The sequence below is a fragment of the Notolabrus celidotus genome, chromosome 6 (assembly GCF_009762535.1).
Source record: "Notolabrus celidotus isolate fNotCel1 chromosome 6, fNotCel1.pri, whole genome shotgun sequence".
Lineage (NCBI taxonomy): Eukaryota > Metazoa > Chordata > Actinopteri > Labriformes > Labridae > Notolabrus > Notolabrus celidotus.
The window spans coordinates 4,537,890-4,556,644 of NC_048277.1; the positions used below are offsets into that span (position 1 = coordinate 4,537,890).

At 40.0% G+C, this 18,755-nt stretch overlaps 3 protein-coding genes across 4 annotated transcripts; 2 read left to right on the forward strand and 1 right to left on the reverse strand.

The window, feature by feature from the left end:
- Window positions 1-570: 570 nt before the first annotated feature.
- Window positions 571-5,371, reverse strand: ciapin1 (cytokine induced apoptosis inhibitor 1). Of its 2 annotated transcripts, none has more exons than XM_034685528.1 (9): window positions 5,232-5,371; window positions 4,586-4,744; window positions 4,319-4,462; window positions 3,538-3,617; window positions 2,127-2,295; window positions 1,745-1,818; window positions 1,474-1,595; window positions 1,275-1,356; window positions 571-1,180 (listed from the first exon to the last, which is right to left on the reverse strand). In XM_034685528.1, the coding sequence occupies exons 2-9, from the start codon at window positions 4,740-4,742 to the stop codon at window positions 1,070-1,072; spliced, it is 939 nt and encodes a 312-aa protein (XP_034541419.1). In that variant the 5' UTR covers window positions 4,743-4,744; window positions 5,232-5,371; the 3' UTR covers window positions 571-1,069. The 2 variants fall into 2 exon arrangements, with proteins under 2 accessions (XP_034541419.1, XP_034541418.1); XM_034685527.1 differs by having other exon boundaries at window positions 1,745-1,821; window positions 5,232-5,370.
- Window positions 5,372-6,492: 1,121 nt separating this feature from the next.
- Window positions 6,493-12,702, forward strand: coq9 (coenzyme Q9 homolog (S. cerevisiae)). Its single transcript, XM_034685525.1, has 9 exons — window positions 6,493-6,624; window positions 9,266-9,503; window positions 9,606-9,741; window positions 9,877-10,019; window positions 10,267-10,351; window positions 10,470-10,574; window positions 11,425-11,580; window positions 11,874-11,927; window positions 12,341-12,702. Exons 1-9 carry the CDS (start codon window positions 6,567-6,569, stop codon window positions 12,374-12,376), a joined length of 1,011 nt encoding a protein of 336 aa, XP_034541416.1. The 5' UTR covers window positions 6,493-6,566; the 3' UTR covers window positions 12,377-12,702.
- A 730-nt stretch (window positions 12,703-13,432) lies between these two features.
- On the forward strand, window positions 13,433-18,696 carry polr2c (polymerase (RNA) II (DNA directed) polypeptide C). Its single transcript, XM_034686400.1, has 9 exons — window positions 13,433-13,630; window positions 13,911-13,960; window positions 15,248-15,316; window positions 15,427-15,479; window positions 15,768-15,896; window positions 16,731-16,782; window positions 16,888-17,056; window positions 17,146-17,220; window positions 18,066-18,696. Exons 1-9 carry the CDS (start codon window positions 13,545-13,547, stop codon window positions 18,208-18,210), a joined length of 828 nt encoding a protein of 275 aa, XP_034542291.1. The 5' UTR covers window positions 13,433-13,544; the 3' UTR covers window positions 18,211-18,696.
- Window positions 18,697-18,755: the final 59 nt, after the last annotated feature.

An 18,755-nucleotide genomic window follows, 5' to 3' on the forward strand; every position in this document is an offset into this window, starting at 1 on the left:
GGTAAAACCGTTACCTTCTGTTAGCATCAAAACAATGTGGCTAAAATGCTAGTTTCAGTTAGCATGATAAATCAGCAAACTACGATGTTTTCACATTGGATCCTGTCCATCAATATGATTGAGGGGAGAAGGTGAGAGAAACTTTAGGTTAGCGATCTCTCCAAAGAAAGTTAAACCATGAGCGGTGGTGATGATAGCAGCAGGGTTCAAAGTTGTGACATTAGTTTCTTTTTAAAGGTGTGTGAACCGCAGAGCTCAGAGAAGAAGGAGAGCTGAATGAGGACAGTTTCATGTTCAATCCACCAAAACAGGCAGAGAAGAATCCATCACCATGGAACGATCACTGACGAGGAATCACTGGGACTATTTTTAAAAACTGTAAACAGAAATCATTTAAATCAATAAAATAACATTTAATCAATGTTTTTAACAACATGTTTGTATTTTAAGTTAGTTAGCAGGTTGTTATGGGAAATAGAATCCCTTCAGGGAGCAACGTTGTCTGAATGACCTGCTGGTTCTTTATTGTCTCCTGTACATTAAGCTGAACCACAAAATAAAACACACATCTTTAGTGAAACATTTTACCTTTATATACATATGTAGGCTTGAATTAGACATTGTTTTTAAGTATTGTTGAAATGTCCTCTTTATTTTTCACTGTTTAAATCCAACTGTCAATGAAAAGAAAAAATAACAGATTTCAGTGCTTCGAGTTCCTCCTGTGGAAACCCTTTTGGGCATTATCACACAGATGTTTGCATTATAAGCATCAGTACAACCTCACTTTAATCTGATTTGAATCTTGCTTTTGCTTATTGTAAATTTGCCACAATCAGAAAACCATAAATGGAACAAAGTTTGTCAATCTGGAATACTAAAGAAATCAAACAAGCTGTAACTGTGCAGACAGACGGACAGAGGACATCTTCATAGAGTGTTAAAGCAGATCAGGGGCTCCCTCTTTGCAGGGGGACTCATGCTTTTAAAGGTGCAGCAGGTGGATGAGAAGCATAAAGGAATGTGATGTTTTGAAGCAGGGGCTGCTGGATGTTTATGATCTATTGTCTCAAGCGTCTGTCAGCGTCTTGTTGTCCAGCACAATCTTTTCTCCAGGTTTAAACGCCGGCATCCCCGCGTAAGGACAGCTGGCACATCGGAACGCATCACCAAGGTAACACTGTCATATAAAGAAGCAAAATCTTCGTTAACAGGTTACTATGATAGGAAAAAAACTGTTGGGAATTCATAAGCATGTAAAGGAATATACTTACACTTCCACAGGCAGATTTTGGCATGTTGGGGGTTTGTTTTCCTGTACTCTCCTGCTCCAGCTCCTCAGCAAGACCACATGAGCTAGACGGACAAACAACACATCGTTCCAGTGATTAAAGGAGCCTCTCAAAGCTCAGTGAGTAAAGAAGCCATAGCATGCTGTCATCTGTGCTGAAAGACACTTTTCAGTGGCCTCACCAGTTCTTGCAGGCTTTCTTCTTCTTGCCGGCTCCCTCTCCACAGCCTGCGGCCTTCAGAGAGGCTGGGTCCGGCTTCTTCAAGTCTTCATCATCCAGCAGAGCATCAGAGTCCACCAGGTCCTACACAGAGAGTGAGGGAGCAGAGGGGACAATAAGGACTCAGAACATGCTGTACGAGAAACACAGGCGAGTCTGTGTGGGTCGTTCTTTAAACTCTGACACTGAAAGAGGCCCGATCAAAGGACTATCTTATCTTATCTGTCACTCACCACATCATCATCGTCTATATCATTGGCTGACAGCGTCCACATTTTGACCGTGTTGGGATCCAGAGCAGGCTTCTCTGCTGAAACCAAAGATGTGTGCAGATATAAGCTTCATACCAACTTCTAACAACAAACCAGATGACACAGTTTCATGTAGAACTTAATCAGTCTGTTTGAGGACTGTTTAGTAAGTCTTGTAGGGATCTAAATATCAATTAAAAATAAAATAAAACAAAATACACATTTAAACTGCACTCTGTACATTTTACTCCGAGTAGGGATCACACAAACACACAATAAATCAACAGAATGAATCAATAAAAGAAATTAACAGATTCTCATAAAACATAAAAGGTAAAAAAACAGAACCGATGAATAGTCTCACCTGGCTTCTGCGTCTTCTTCCCAAATGACAGTTTAATCTGGCTGGACGACCCAACCTCAAAGTTGGGCTTGGAGGAAGATATGCGGACTCTGGACAGAGTGTTTCCTTGGTATCCAGTGGCCGTCCTGAGACAGTTTAAAGCCTCTGGGCTTAGTTCTGCTTTACTCACCTGGATGAAGAGAGAGACGGTGAGGGGGTAGGTTCAAAAGATTGACCTGCAGATGTTTACTAAAACTGATACAAGCTGTATTCTTTATTATCTTTTTAAACTTAATTTGAAGAATTCTAATAATGAATGAATACTAATACTTAAGAAAAATTATTAATTTGATGTAGGACTTGTATTTGAATCCAATCCTTACATTTTTACATTTCTGCTCTGTTACCAGGGTTCATTGTTTGTAATCCCGCTACGGTTGCAGTGGTTCCCAAAGTGTGGGTCGGGACCCCCTAGGGGGTTGCAAGACACTAATTTGGGGTCACAAGATGTCTTCCAGATTTTTTTTCTTTTTTAAATGATCTAAAGTTGCCTAACTGTCACTGCAATACCTGCACTGTGTACATAGGATGTTTTTATGGAAGTGTATTTTATTATATTTTATTGTATTTTATATTTAAAATTTAGATATTTAAAAGCTGGAAGAGAGAAACAGCATCTCGTTTTTCCTGTATGTCTCGTATATACAGTGAAAATTGACAATAAAAACCTTTGAATCTTGAATCTATTTTACACCATTATTCTAAAAATATTGCCAAAAATAGTTACATTTCAAATAAAATCTTGCAAAATTAAAAAAATTTTCATTATTTCTTTCTATGTTGCCTGATGATTCCTAAGTTTAGGGTAAGTTAACAATGAATTAATAAAAGCATCAGTAGCAGCAAGTTAATTCACAGCGTCTCCTACGTCATCAGTGCCGGCCGGTCTGTGCATTTTTTCCCGGTGGAGCATGATGGAGGATAACTACAGAGGCTCTGCAGTTTAACTGCATGTCACGCTTCTTTTCCTAACAACTCCGCCGGAAACTTGCAACATGTGCAGCGCTCATGTTTCGACGGATGGCAGTTGCGCTGAAAAATATAATGGAAGCCCAAAGGAGGAAGTTTATGTCAGCTGTAGCCGACTGCAAAGAAGGAAGAAACCTTCTATTAATGGATTCAAAGTGTGAAAAAACGGACAGGTGTTTGGATCTAATTGTTCCGACAAAGCCAGAGAAGCCTGAAGTTGCCAAAACGTGATTCTATTCTCATTAAGGAATGGAGATTGTTAGATCAATACCAGGATCGGATCGGCTAGTATCGGTATTGGCAGATACCAAAGCCCAGGTATCTATATCAGTATCGGGACCTAAAAAGTGGGATCGGTGCATCCCTACAGACAAGCGAACATATCTCTGTACGAAACACTCACCTCTGTTACTGACATGAAGCCTGACAACTTAAGAGCTGACATGAGTTTCTCTGCAGTCCTCACACTCTGCCCCTCAGCTCCTGAAGTAAAGACACAAACAAGTCAAACTCAGATAGAGCCACAACCAGCTTTATGGGTTAAGGCAGGGGTTCCCAAAGTAGGGGGAGTTGTGAGATGTCTTCCAGAATGTTTTTCTAAAAATAGTACATTTTACCCATCACAGTAAAAATATCTACAAAAAAAGTAGCTAAGCTTGAAATAAAATCTTGAAAATATAAAGCGTAATGAGTTTTCTGCCTTTCTTTGTTGTCAGATGACTCCTAAGTTTAGAGTTAGTGAACAGTTAATTATCAAAAGCATCAGTAGCAGCAGGTTAATTCATAACGGCACAGGAAACACAGACACATGCTCATATAGGTAAGGTCACTTTCTGCAGACCAGCTAAATGAAGCCACATTTGAGGGACAGTGAGGGTCACAAGGCACCTATATTTTGGGGGTCTTGGGATGAAAAGTTTGGGGAACCCCTGGGTTAAGGGACAGGATGTGACCGTTAGACAAATTATAGATTAGAAAATAAATAATACCCTTAGCCTTTCAGGATGTAAGTTTGGGGTCGGGGCTGGGATCTTTTTCTTAATTTATTCTATTTGAAGTTGTTTTAATGTACAGCACTTTGTGTTACAATGCCATTGTATGAAAAGTGCTTTATAAATAAAGTCTGATTGATTGATTGATTGATTGATTGATTGATTGATTGATTGATTGATTGATTGATTTACCAGTAACTGCTTCATCCAGGACTAGTTTTCCACCAGGTTTGAGCACTCGGGCTATCTCTGCCAGAGTGTCTGAGCTGTGGATGGAGGAGCTGTCAGCCAGCAGGCACGAGAGCACCCAGTCAAAGGTGGACGCTGAATGGGAGGCTGCAGAGAGGATCAATGAGACTCCTGATTTAGTGAGGATGAAACACTTTCTGCAGTTACAGCAATATTCCATGATTCAGACATATGTAGAATATACAATACACAAGGTGAAGAGTCACTCACACATCGTTAATCTCTCCATATTCTCCACTGACACTTTGCCTTGTGCACCCACAGCAGCACCCAGGTCCTCTGCATGCTGTTTCAGGTCAGCTGGTGCTGAGGGCTGAGTCCAGACCAACAGGACGCGCTCCCCTGCTTTGACGCCAAGGTCTGCCATAACTTTCAGGAAGAAATGACAGGTTATTATGAGCTTACCCCAAACAAGGCTTCAGGGACACCTTAGACCACAGACACGTGACATGTTTATAGATATGATTCATCATAACCAGCAGAAAGATGACACTGACCGTGTATGATTTATGATAACAGGAATAATCTCACATAAGACATCCATGGTTGTACCCAAGTACTACATTATAATAACATTAACTAACATTATGAAAACATTTTCATAAGCATTTAAAAACGTCAAAATCATCTGAAAGCAGTTATCTAATATTTAACCACAAAACACGATTCTGATCACCTACAGCCTTAAAGGTGAATATGTTGGCTCCTAAATATCAGGTTATCCGGGTTGACTCAGGTGAAGGAACAGCTTTACATAAAGCAACCAGCGTGACGCAGAACACGCCGGGTGATAATCAGGTCCACGAAGTAAACCCTGAGTCTGTCATCAGGTAACAAACACATAAACTATACTCACGTCTCTGTGTGGTTGTCCTTAACAGCTCACAGGTTAAATAAAAGGGGAACACGCTGTATGTTATATTGTCTGTAAGTCAGTTGTTATCTTTCTGGATGTTGCAATGTCAAGTAATGAAGACGTCATCAATGTGTTTCCGTTATAGATTTTCAAAATAAAAGTTTAAATTGTGACGTGCGGACAACACCATGTGATAATGTGTTATAATATAAAAAATAGTTTGAAGTCACCCAGATCAGAACATTAGTGGAAGAGGATTAGGACCACTCAAAAAACATCTTTTGGAGGGCGTCTGAGCAGAAAGGTTTTCAGAGGTGTATTTTCTTTAAAATGCTGAGATAAAAGTCAGAATTATGACTTTTTTTCTCTGAATTCAGACAATTTTCACTGAATTCTGACTTTAATCTCATAATTCTGACTTTTTTCTGTGAATTCAGATGGTTTTCTCTGAATTTAGAATGTTTTACTCAAAATTCGACTTCTTATGCAGAATTCAGCCTTTAATCTCATGATTCTGCTTTTTTGTCTGAATTCAGACTGTTTTACTCAGAATTCGGACTTTTACCCAGAATTCAAAATTTATTTCATAACTCTGACTGGGTTTTTTTTCTGAATTGAGACTGTTTTCTCTGAATTCAGACTTTTTTTTAGCCCAGAATTCAGACTTTTTTTTACCCAGAATTCAGACTTTTTACCCAGAATTCAGTCTTTTTTACCCAGAATTCAGACTCTTTTTTTTAACCCAGAATTCAGACTTATTACCCAGAATTCAGACTTTTTTTAAACCCAGAATTCAGACTTTTTACTCAGAATTCAGACTATTAATTCATAGATATGACTGTTGTTTTCTCTGATTTCTGAGATTAAAGTCAGAATTCTAAGACAGAGGGCAAAGGTTTAAAAAAAAAAAGATTAAATGATAGCGACTGTATTACCGTATATTACATTTTCGAAACATTTTATTTCTTTAAACTATGGCAGCAATCCTCTGTTTTAGAATTCTGACTTAATCTCAGAATTTGAAAAACGATAAAAAATACTCCTTTAAATGATATATTCAACAGTCTTCCAAACTTCTGACCTTTTTCTCAGATTAATAAAATACACCTTACTTTTTTTTTTTTTTATCTCTTCCGCCCTTCAATATTCCATTTCAGTTGACTGTAATGTTTTCTCACTTTCTTCATTTATGAAATATTTCGTGTTTGTTTTATTTTGAAGCCGTCTTTCCCCTGATGTCTGATGTCTGCTGACTTGATTAGTGAGTAACTCCGTGTCGCGTTAAAGTGACGTAGCAGCAGCATAATCTAAAATAGCCCCTCAGTACTGCTGGACATGGCGGCGCTACTGAGAGGTCTGCGGGCTGGAAGGACACTCCGGGGGCTGTGCAGCGGTAAAACTGGACTTCTCTACTGTTGTTTTGTCGTGTTAACGAGTGATAGCTTGAAAAATAACCCTGCGTTGTGCTTTCTCTGAGCTGGTCGGGGTGTGAAGTAGGAACTAGCCTTTGTTGACGTTAGCTACAAAGTCACTTGACACAGAAGGTGAACATGAAGGGCAGCATTTGGCATCATAATGTAGACTATGGCTCTAAAATGATAAACACTATGCACAGAGCTGTAGATTGACATGGTGACCTTGTGAGAACAATCATTGCATGTTAAAATGTGCTGCAGCTGGAGGGGGGCGTCTTCTCTTATGCAACATGTCAAAGTATGTTTCTCCTCAGCTGAGGACAGTTCAGACTCTCAATCAGCGTATCACACATTCATTTTAGAGCTTAAATACCAAACACAACTTAAAGATGCACAGTGGACTCAGATTGCATTAAGTTGTTGACATGCACAATCTGCTCCTGAACATGACTTAGTTTTAATATTTTGATCATGGAAAAAGATGTAGGTAACTTCTACTGAAAGCTTCACAGGGTTTTGAAGTAAAAAGGGTATTAGACAAATCTTGAATCAAACTTAATATTAGTTGTTTTGCAGTTATTCTTTTCAAATCATTCATGTGTGTACAGCTAACCTGACTGAAATAATGCTGCACACAATGTTCTGCACACACCTGATTATATTATTTAACTGTGCTTGGTCTTTTTAGCCTGAAGAAGGTCATAAACCTGTGCATCCAGTCAAACGCTGTCTGCATAATGTTATTTTTCCATACACTGATAATGGTGGGGAGAAGGTGGAAAATTGCAAACAGTGCTGAGATCCAAACGTGGTCTAGGCCAGGGGTTCCCAAACATTTCAGCCTGTGACCCCCAAAATATAAGTACCAAAGACTTGTGACCCCCACTGTCCCTCAAAGTGATTTAATGTGTTTTCATTTAGCTGGTCTGCAGAAAATGACCCTACCTATATGAGCATGTGTCTGTGTTTCCTGTGCTGTTATGAATTAACCTACTGCTACTGATGCTTTTGATAATTAACTGTTCACTAACCCTAAACTTAGGAGTCATCTGGCAAAAAGAAAGGCAGAAAACTCATTACATTTTCTACTTTCATGGTTCGATTTCAAGGTTAGCTACAATTATAGTGCTATATATAGTACAATACTATATATAGTACTATAATGGGTAAAATGTACTATTTTAAGAAGATAACTTAAAAAAAAAAAAAAACTTTCTGGAAACACATCACAACCGCCAGTTTGTGTCTTGCCACCTTCCAGGGGGGGTCCCGACTCACACTTTGGGAACCCCTGGTGGCTGTTTTCGAAACCGCTTATAAGTAAGCAATAAGTGAACAGGAGCAAACTCTGCAGTATGCCAAAACTCCCCAGATGTTGACTGATTCAGGAAAATTTCAGTGTGGCTGTTCTCAAATCGGCCTGCGACATACTACCTACTAATGTAGTAGGCAGTAGGTACTACTTACTACATACTGCGTTTGAATTTAGTCTGTAGTATGACTGTTCTGTTCTGTGTTGCAGTACACTGGGCCAGACGTCACTGAATTTCTGGTTTCAGAAAGCGGAAGTAAACAACGGCCGAGCTGATAGATAAACTGCTTCTTTAGCATCACTTATGATTTAAAAAGTTAAGAAGTGGTTTATATGTAATTTAATAATTTTCACAGCACCTAAAAACTGAGTTCACCCGTCAAAAAGAGAAGAGAAAAGAAAAAGTGGAAAGAGCGCTGTGCATTGTGGGAAACGTTATACTGTGAAATGTTCCTGAATCAGTAGACATCTGGGTAGTTTTGGCATCCTGCAGATTTTGCTCTTGTTCACATACTACATACTGAATTTTAGCCAAATCAGTACATACTGCTAGTATAGTTGGCGGTTTTGAACAGCCTATGAATCGGACCAGTCTGCCTCGCGTAATGTTTCCCACAATGCACTGGCTCGTTCCACTTTTTCTTTTCTCTTCTTTTTTGACCGGGGAACTCAGTTTTTATGTGCTGTGAAAATTATTAAATTCCATATAAACCACTTCTTAACTTTTTAAATCATAAGTGATGTTAAAGAAGCAGTTTCTCTATCAGCTTGGTCGTTGTTTACTTCCACTTTTCCCAAACCAGAAATCCAGTGACATCTGACCCAGCATCCTGCAGACCAGATCCAACAGAACAGTCCTACTACAGACTAAATTCAAACACAGTATGTAGTAGGCAGTACACTACCTACTGCCTACTACATACTGCAGCAATATGGCTGCCGCTGACGATTGACATTAAAACAGTGCTTCAGAAACAGATGAGTGAAGTCACGGATACTACGCCCATATTTTATACAGTCTATGGTCCCGACCCAATCACTGCTTTAAATGGACTGTTACCTAAGTTCATCTAATACATCCGACCATATTGTTGTTCTTTTGTTAACTTATCTTTGGTTTAAAGGAAAGAACAAAGCCTACACATGTGTGACAGGCATCTCAGAAACATGTAACTTAACTAAGTTATAAAGAAGATCTTGTTGAGCCTGAGTTTTAGTATAAGTGTAGGATTTGGCTCAGGAGTTTGGTCACATGATCTCCATTAAAAATTTCCAAGGCTAATAAATGGATGTAAATCTCTCTACAGTGGTGGCTGCACCTCCAGCAGCAAACCCCCCATGCAGCAGTCTGAGGCGAGGCTTCCACTGTGCAGCCCTCAGGCTTCAGGATGAATCCAAATCTGACAAACCCCCCTCCTCCTCCTCATCCTCTACCTACCACGAGCACCACCAGGCTCAATCTGCTGAGCAGGAAGCAACCACAGCTTCTCAGGGCGACTCAACAGCAGACCCTGCAGCGGAGGAGGCCTCCGGGCCCAACACCAGGTGAGCTGATAAAACGGCACAGTAGATGGGATGTAAGACTTCACTGTTTTGACCTGCAGCGCTGAATCCCACCTCACATGACTGTTTGGGTCTTTGTGAAAGTTACCAGGACCAGAGTGGAGAGCAGGGCGAAGAATACGAAACAGAGGAGCAGCTTCAGGCTCGGATCCTGACCGCTGCCCTCGAGTTCGTCCCACTGCACGGCTGGTCCATGGAGGCCATTGCAGCCGGTGCTGAGGTGAGCTGCCTGTGATGTTAAACAAAGGGTTAGCTTGAGGTTTAAACAGCTGTTAGAGCACATAATCAGAGCCTACATGAAGAGCTCCTTTGTGAATGAAGGTTTCAGATATCTCTCTGTGTTTGATTTCTCCAGACTCTGGGCCTGTCCTCGGCTTCCACTGGTATGTTTTATAACGGAGCTGGAGATCTAATCCTGCACTTCGTCTCCAAGTGCAACTCACAGCTGACAGAGATCCTGGCTGAACAACACAAGCAGGTCCAGCTTGACCAGGCCGAGTATGAGCACACACACACACACACACACACACACACACACACACACACACACACACACACACACACACACACACACACACACACACACACACACACACACACACACACACACCTGCAGTCTAATTCCAACCCTAATTTAAAAGAAACAATTCTCTTTTTGACTCAAAAAACTGAATCTGCTGTTTGTCAAGCTGTCAAAGTCAAAGCTCTAAGTGAGGAACACATTGATTTGATGTGCTCTGTTCAGGAAAAAGAGCACGGCTGACTTTCTCAGAGATGCTGTAGAGACCAGACTGAGGATGCACATCCCCTACATTGAGTCATGGCCACAGGTAAGGTCTGAATGATGAGGAGGAGTGCACGTGTCGTCTTTCATTAGCTGTTCTTGTACTGACATTACTGGCAGCACCCAATGAGAAACCGTATCTGATCTTTGACTCTGTGAATCAGGCAATGAGCATCCTGCTGCTCCCTCACAACATCCCTAACAGTCTGAAGCACCTCAGCACCCTGGTGGACGATATGTGGTTTTACGCTGGAGACCGATCAACAGATGTGAGTGGATCCAGTTTGAGTTGTTTCACACATCACTTTGTATCCTTACATTAAGCCACTCTGCTCTTCTACTCATGTTGCTCTTTATTTCATGTGTTCAAATTAGGAATTCAAATCTTTCAGTATTTTCCATGATAAATATTTGGAAATGTTAACGATCAGTTATCTATTAATCATTCACAAAAACATAAATGTTTTCCACGTCAAAAACAATGCCAAATGCTTTTTTTCCCCTGAATCAAATGTTCCTTCATGACACAATGTATATAACTGACAGTATTGAATATTTACGGATCATATTGAGGTGTTCAAAACGTTAAACACGCTGAATATCAACATGTGGAGCAGGCTCATAATCTCAGTGGACATACAGTCATAAAAGTGAAGACTCAGACTTCAACAAGGGAACTGAACAGAAACATATTTCAGACTCAGTGTCCAGTTTTCTGTCTACTCGTTCTTATTGAGAAAAATAAGCGTGTCTCGTGGTCAGGTGTCAGCCGGGAGAGCAACTGGGTCATAATCAGTCTGGAAATGGAGAAAAAAAGCACTTATGGAGACCTGTCACTCAGCCGCAGCCCCCAGCTGAGCGTCTCCACTGTAGTCTGATTCACATCAAAACATGCTTTAAACTTCAAACACCTCCCTGATAGCTGAACCAAATATGAGACCACATGATGTTTGATCCACGTGATAGAAAATAGAAACAAAAAAATGTGTTCGAGTAAGTTCTTAACAATCAATTAATTGATACTCGATTGATTGGTGACATCCCTAGTTCAAATGTAAGGTTAACTGAGTTTTACCTTGCCTTAATTAAAACTCAACATACCAACCCTTTCATTTCCAGATGAACTGGTACACCAAACGAGCAGCGCTGACCGGCATCTACAACACCACAGAGCTGGTCATGGTTCAGGATTCCTCCCCAGACTTCCAGGACACCTGGAACTTCCTCGACAATCGCATTCAGGATGTGGTCAACATGGCCACCACCGCCAAACAGGTAGAGTGCACTGCGTTAAGCATGGAAGAGACAACAAATGACTCACCTCTGTATATTTTTCTTTACTTTATAACTAACCTTAGATCAAAAATGTCATTGCCCTTTAATACAACCTTTATTGGCCTGAATATGAGGCCACTGCAGACAAAGACGTAATCACAAGAAATGACATCAGTTCAATGAGCTTAGAATGAAGCGAGTTAGCTTGACATGACATTTTGAAGCTATTATATCGACTTTTAAATACATTTCTCGGTCATGTTGTAACTTCTGTGTAACTCTTTGTACTGTAGATGCAGTCAACTGGTGAAACAGTGGTGCAGGGGCTCATGGGAGCTGCAGTTACAGTAAGTCATTGCCTCATGAGTACGATTTTTAAAACATGGTTACTTTTTGTTTAGTTTTTTGGCCTCATAGTTCATTAGTAAGGTTTTGAACTTTAGATCTGCTCAATGTAAAGCAGGGATCATTTTCTGATATGAAAGAAAGAACATCTTACCTTTTGTGATTTCAAAATAATTGAAGGAAACACAACAGAACTAAAAACAACAAGAAAATAACCAACATGGGCAAGATGAAGTCAGCAAGAGGATGTCGACGTTGATATAATTAGTTTCTATCATTTTAAAATGTATGCACTCACTGTAGTACACTGTAGTCTTAACATAATACCTTTGTCGTTGTGTTAATTTGGCTGGATTATTTCAAACTAGACTGTTTTCTGTGTTGATATTCATTCAGCTATGTTTGTCTCTGACAGCTGAAGAACCTGACAGGACTGAACCAGAAACGATGATATAAATACTTCTCCCTCGGACTGATCCTGAACGCCTGACTTGTGTCATGAGCTGAAGATCAATTTCATTTTGCTCTTATTTCTTATCTACTGTAAGGGAACTCTGAGAGAGAAATGCACTAGAGCTGTCATCCATCAACATCAGCAGTTGTTATTTGTCACAGGCCAAAGGTCTCTTTTGCTCTCTTGCAGGACCAGTGAATGTGTCCTGTTGTGTTACACTGTCCAAGATTTCACTCTCCTGCTCCCCTTTAATAACACAGGACACAAAGATCTGTGAATTTGTTGTGAAAAATAAAATAAAGGAGTTATTATTGTAAATAAAACATTGTGCTTGTGTTCATTGTATGATGTTATCCGCAATATGGGTTACAGTTGATTGGAGTCACAGATAACTCCAGATTTAAGGTGTTACAGTTGAAACTCATTCAAGGTTCAAGGTTACTTTATTTGTACCCATAGGTAGATTTTGTTTGCAGTGAGTCAGCCTCCTTTTAAAATCAACACAACAAACAGCCCAGGACAATACATGACAAACAAAAGTGACAAAGTGCTTAGTGCTTAGGAGGTAACCTTTAATAAAAACAATAAAAAACTGGAAATGATCTATAAGAGCAAACTCAACAAAAACAGGATAGACTTAAAATCAATCATTTGTCAATAAAAACAAGATATAAATAAGAGCAACCATTGGTTAATAAAAACAAGATGGACATCAAATCAACCAGTGGTCAATAAAAACAAGATAGAAAGAAAGAAAGTGCCACCAGTAAAAAACAAAGGTCCATAAATACTTAATAAATAGTGATGCTGTTGTTGTTGTTGTTGTTGTTGGTGGTGTTGGTGGTGGTGGTGATGGGGGTTTTTACAGGTGGATCATTTCGTTTTTCAAAGACAAAAACTTTTGTCATTAGAACCAATGAAACAAACTTCTGAATTGTTATTATTTCTCATTGAAATAAGTGTCGGAGCTTTAATTTTGAAAACGACCCGGAAGTTAAACATATACCCGCCCCTTACATCATTGTGTCCAATCATCGTCTCGGAGCCAGTCTCCCGGCCAATCAGCGGTCGGTAAATATTTCCGGTCAGGCCTCCAAGCCGAAGCAGCGGTAGTCGAGTGTGTGGACGATTTTACTTCGTATCTTCGGCTTATTATACACAAATAATGCCGTATGCTAACCAACCCACGGTGAAGATCACAGAACTGACAGACGAAAATGTCAAGTTTGTCATTGAAAACACTGATTTGGCGTAAGTACTCACTTTTTCTGTCAATGCCAGGAGTGCGTGAAGCAAAGGGCAGCCATTACTCTCATTCAACTCATTGAACAGAACCTTACTATTCGATCACCAAGGAGTACCTCCTGAATTAAAATGTTGTTCCTAAATGACTTATTTTAACCTACATGCTCCTTAAAGGTAGATCTAGGTAACATGAGCAGTGTCCCTGCGGTGGTTTTATATGATAAGCTGATGTTTCCAGTCATCAGTGTTTTCTGCTTTTCAAACATTCTTGTTTCTTTTCCTTCAGGGTTGCGAACTCTATCCGCCGGGTGTTCATGTCAGAAGTTGCCACTATAGGTAAAGTAATAATTTGTTTCCCCCTGAGTAAGACTTCTGTTTTGAACTTTCTGACATAGTGCTGGATCATAGGCTGGGCTAAGACTATTGTCTTTCAGGTTCAGAGACCAAGCCTGCATGCTTAGATAGTCTTAAATAGTCTTAAATAGTCTAAATAAACATTCTAAACATTCAACACATCTTCATTTGTTTAATGTTAAATGATCCCAACAAATGTTCTCCTCAGACTTTTTACAAACAGAGTGATCTCGTATGTTCTATTATTAACAAAGACCCAACATCAAGACAGGATAAGATCCAGTCCCATCTTACAGACAGGACTCAGTCTGATCTCATCTTAATCCACCATGAGCAGAGCACTTTGCAGCATTTAGCAAGTTACAGTGACAAGGACAAACTTCCTTTAACAGGTAGAAACCTCCAGCAGGACCAGACTTATGTTAGACACACATCTGCTGAGACCGTGTTGGAGTGAGGGAGAGAGGGAGATGAAGAGAGAGGGAGATGATAGTGGTGAGACAGATAGTAGTAGTTGTAGCAGGAAGACAGGATCCCAGTGTGTCAGTCCCCTAGCAGTCTAAGTCTATAGCAGCATAACTAAGAGCTGGTCAAAGCCTGATCCAGCTATAACTAAGCTTTATCAAAAAGGAAAGTTTGAAGCCTACTCTTAAAAGTAGAGAGGGTGTCTACCTCCTGGACTCTTACTGGTAGATGATTCCAAAGGAGAGGGGCCTGATAACTGAAGGCTCTACCTCCCATACTAGTTTTAGAGACTTAAGGTACAATGAGCAGGACTGTATGTTGGGAGCTGCTTTTATGAAATCCTGAAAGCTTTGTCTTTGGATATTTTTATGCAAAAGTTTGGGAAAAATTTGCAGACCAATAATCAGAATCAGAAATACTTTATTTATCCCAGGGAGGGAAATTAGCTAATTACAGAGCTCTTATAAACAATATGAAAGAAAGTCAAAATATTAGTAGAAGAAGGAATAAAATAAAGATCAAATAAAATACATTAAAAATAAGATAATACAATATATAAAGTATATACAGCAGAAGTGCAGAATAGTTAGAATTATATGTACAAAATAAAATAAATGTAACAAATAAATATCATTTAGTTCCAAATCCAGTTCAGTTTGTTTCTGAAACTTTAATTGTTGCCACTGATGTGCTGAACTAAGTTTTCTCCTGTGCTTTCATGTGCAGAGGATAAGATGAGATAGACTGAACAAGGTTTAACACTGAACAACTCAAGTGACCTGAATTGCATTTCTTTATTTGCAGCGATCGACTGGATCCAGATTGATGCAAATTCCTCTGTGCTACATGACGAGTTTGTTGCACACAGAGTTGGTGTGTATCCAGCTGTTTATCACAACTATCAGTGTGACATGATGATAATGACTTGTTCTGACAAGTTGTATTCCAGAGAGCTGTTGTAATAATGTGTCCTGTGTTCTCAGGTCTCATACCTCTCACGAGCGATGACATTGTGGAAAAAATGCAGTATTCCAGGGTAGGTTTGATGAGACACTTCTGTTCTTTCAAAGCTCACTTGTCTTTTTGGATGTTTTTGAACAAGTTGTTTTGTGGTCTTTGACATTTTGTTTTGGTGTATCTCACCACACAGAAGCTTCTAGGCATTTTACTTTTGTTTGCAAGTAGTGGAAAGAGACAAGGAGGCATTTTTCTGAGAAAGAACTGTTTTTTTGCTCTGTTTTGGGCTTGTTGGCATGTATAGAAAGAGTTAATCAGAGGATGATGTACATGATATTCTTGCATTCTGTGTCTGATCCTTGTGCAGGACTGTACATGTGAGGATTTTTGTGCAGAGTGTTCTGTTGAGTTGACCATGGATGTTCGATGCACTGAAGACCAGACACGCCACGTCACCTCTCGAGACCTTTTGTCGAATAACCCCAGAGTCATCCCTGTGAGTCCTTTTCTCTCTGTACATTGAATAGGGTTGCAAAAGGCCTGGGATTTTTCAAAGTTGGAAACTCTCCATGGGAATTTATGGGAATAAACGGGAATAGAGAACTTAAATATAGTTGGGGAAATATATTTTTCATAATCCTGACTAAAACAACCAGATTTCATGCAAGTACAGTTTAATATCTCTGCTATTCCTCAATCACATGCACATAGCACACTGCTTACTGCAGGGCTATTGAGACCACGCCCCCTACATGCACTGTGCATTCCTCCATCACATGAAGCACACATGATCTCTAGAATCCTGCAGAGCTAGGCTTGAGAAGCTTGAGGGAAGATGCTTTTTTATTTGCATGTTGAATTGGACTTTTTGGAGGGAGAGCGGCTCTTTTCATTTAACATTTTGAATGGGACTTTGTTGGGATTGCATTTTTGTTAATTTTTGAATGGGTTGGGTCAGGGGGATTAGAAATATTTAACTCAACATTCATGTTTTTGTTCTTCAATGAAAGAATTGATTGTTCAATAAAATATTTAACACTTGATAAAGTTCTACTTACAAATAAATCTGTTTTAATTGTATTATTTTGGATGTGTGCTTATAACAAAACATGTATTTATGCTTGGGTATGCCACCTTACCATTAAGTCAACCTCAATTCCCAGTTAATTCCCAATGGAAAGTTTCCAATTTGGAATATTTCCAAAATTCCCAAGCTTAACTTCCCGAAAATTCGGAAATTTTCCACCCCTTTGCAACCCTAACATTGAAACCCTTGGAGGACAGTAGAAGAAGAAGAAAATGCTCACAGTATTTAAATTGTGCTCTCTAGGTGACTTCCAGGAGCAGAGACAACGATCCTAATGACTACGTTGAACAAGACGGTAAGGTTTAAGCTGTCTGAAGGGTAACCCTTCATTTGATCCCTCATTTTAAACCCACTGTAAACTCCCTCTCTCATACTCATGTTGTTCACTGACACATTTCAGACATTTTACTGGTGAAGCTTCGTAAAGGTCAAGAACTGCGGCTCAGGGCGTACGCTAAGAAAGGCTTCGGTAAGGAGCACGCCAAGTGGAACCCCACAGCAGGGGTTTCCTTTGAATATGATCCTGACAACGCTCTGAGACACACCGTCTTCCCACGACCTGAGGAGTGGTATGTCTTTGTTTTACTATGGCTCAGCATAAAGGATGAATGTTTGATGTAAATTGTTGAATCACTGTCTGTGTCTTATTTGTCCTCAGGCCCAAGAGTGAGTACTCAGAGATTGAGGAGGATGAGGTTCAGGCTCCCTATGACCCCAATGGAAAGCCAGAAAGGTGAGTTAGCAGCATCCTACACTGTTGTTGAGAAACATGACATTCACAGGGAATCTGGTTTCAGTCTCATCCCATGAAGAGTCACAGGGCCAAATAACAATGATCTGACCACTCTGTTAATGTATGAGCAAGCGGCAACCTCCTCTCAAAATATGAAGCCCATGCGGAGGTGTTATAAACTGCAATTCATCGAGCATCTGCTTGAGGCTGGCTACAGAAACACCAGAAACCACAACCAATTTAAAAAAGATGATTTTTAGAGCAGAAATATAAATGTTTAAAACCGGATTCAAAAAACAAATAAAGCCTGGATGGCTCATTTCTCTATCTGCACATGCAGCAGTTTCGAAGATCTTAAGATTACGAGTTTTCCAATACAAGAGGCACAGCTGACTTGATTGACAGGCGGGAAGTGAGGACGCTCAAAGCCCTCCTCTTTGCGTCACACTAGCTCAACAGCACTTAGGTTGAGTTCAACATTTCCAAAATGTCTGCCGCCATGACATCACGGATACTACGTCCATAATTATACAGTCTATGGTTTGCATATGATGTTACCAAGGGGGAACATGTAGAGAATGAATAGTCAGGGACCAAGCATCGAGCCCTGGTGGACGCCTTGTAAAAAAGGGGCAGTGGAGGAGGAGCAGTTGTTGATGTCCTGTCAATGATGTTGTGCAACAGCATCATATTGTAGTTATGTTGACGAGTTGAAAGCACTCTGAACTATTTAATCAATTCCCTTTATTCCAGAAAACAACATATGATGTAACTGTGTAACATAATAATCCTTTGAGTTCATTCAAGTATCACTCATCTGATGGCTTGTTCATCTCCCCGCGCAGGTTCTATTTCAACGTGGAGTCCTGCGGCTCCCTACGACCGGAGACCATCGTCATGTCTGCGCTGGCCGTCCTCAAGAAGAAGCTGAGCGACCTGCAGACCCAGCTGAGCCACGAGATCCAGAGTGACGTGCTCACCATCAACTGAGGGCCGACCCCTCTCAGAGCAGGACATGCATTCACACAGATCTGTCACCATCAGAGAGCGGAGTCAGGAGCAGGGCCCAGATCACATTACACGCATCCAAACACTGTTTACAGACTAAAAGAATACTTCTTGTATAACAGCCTGGGATTCATTGATTCGGTGAAAATTTGAACCAGTGAGAGTGTTAACGGTTTAAAAAACTTTTGTTCAATGAGTCGGTGTAAGAATCAGTCTCTTCTTTTAAAGTCATTCATCTACTAAGTTGCAAATGAAGTAAAAATGAGTTAATTCATTGAAATGATGTCATCACCAACAGGGATCGTAACATGAGCGGTGTGTGTGTGTGTGTGTGTGTGTGTGTGCGCTAAAGCATCCGATGCAGGGTCAGTGTCTGAAAGAGGGGTTGTCTCAGAATGACACAAACTGTGTTTTGTTAGATAATACGTTTGTTTAATGTGACTTTTTAAATAAATATGTTTGAGAAAATGTGTTGTATTTGATTTAGTATTCTTGTTTAGTAAAACCACATCAAACTTTATTTTCTA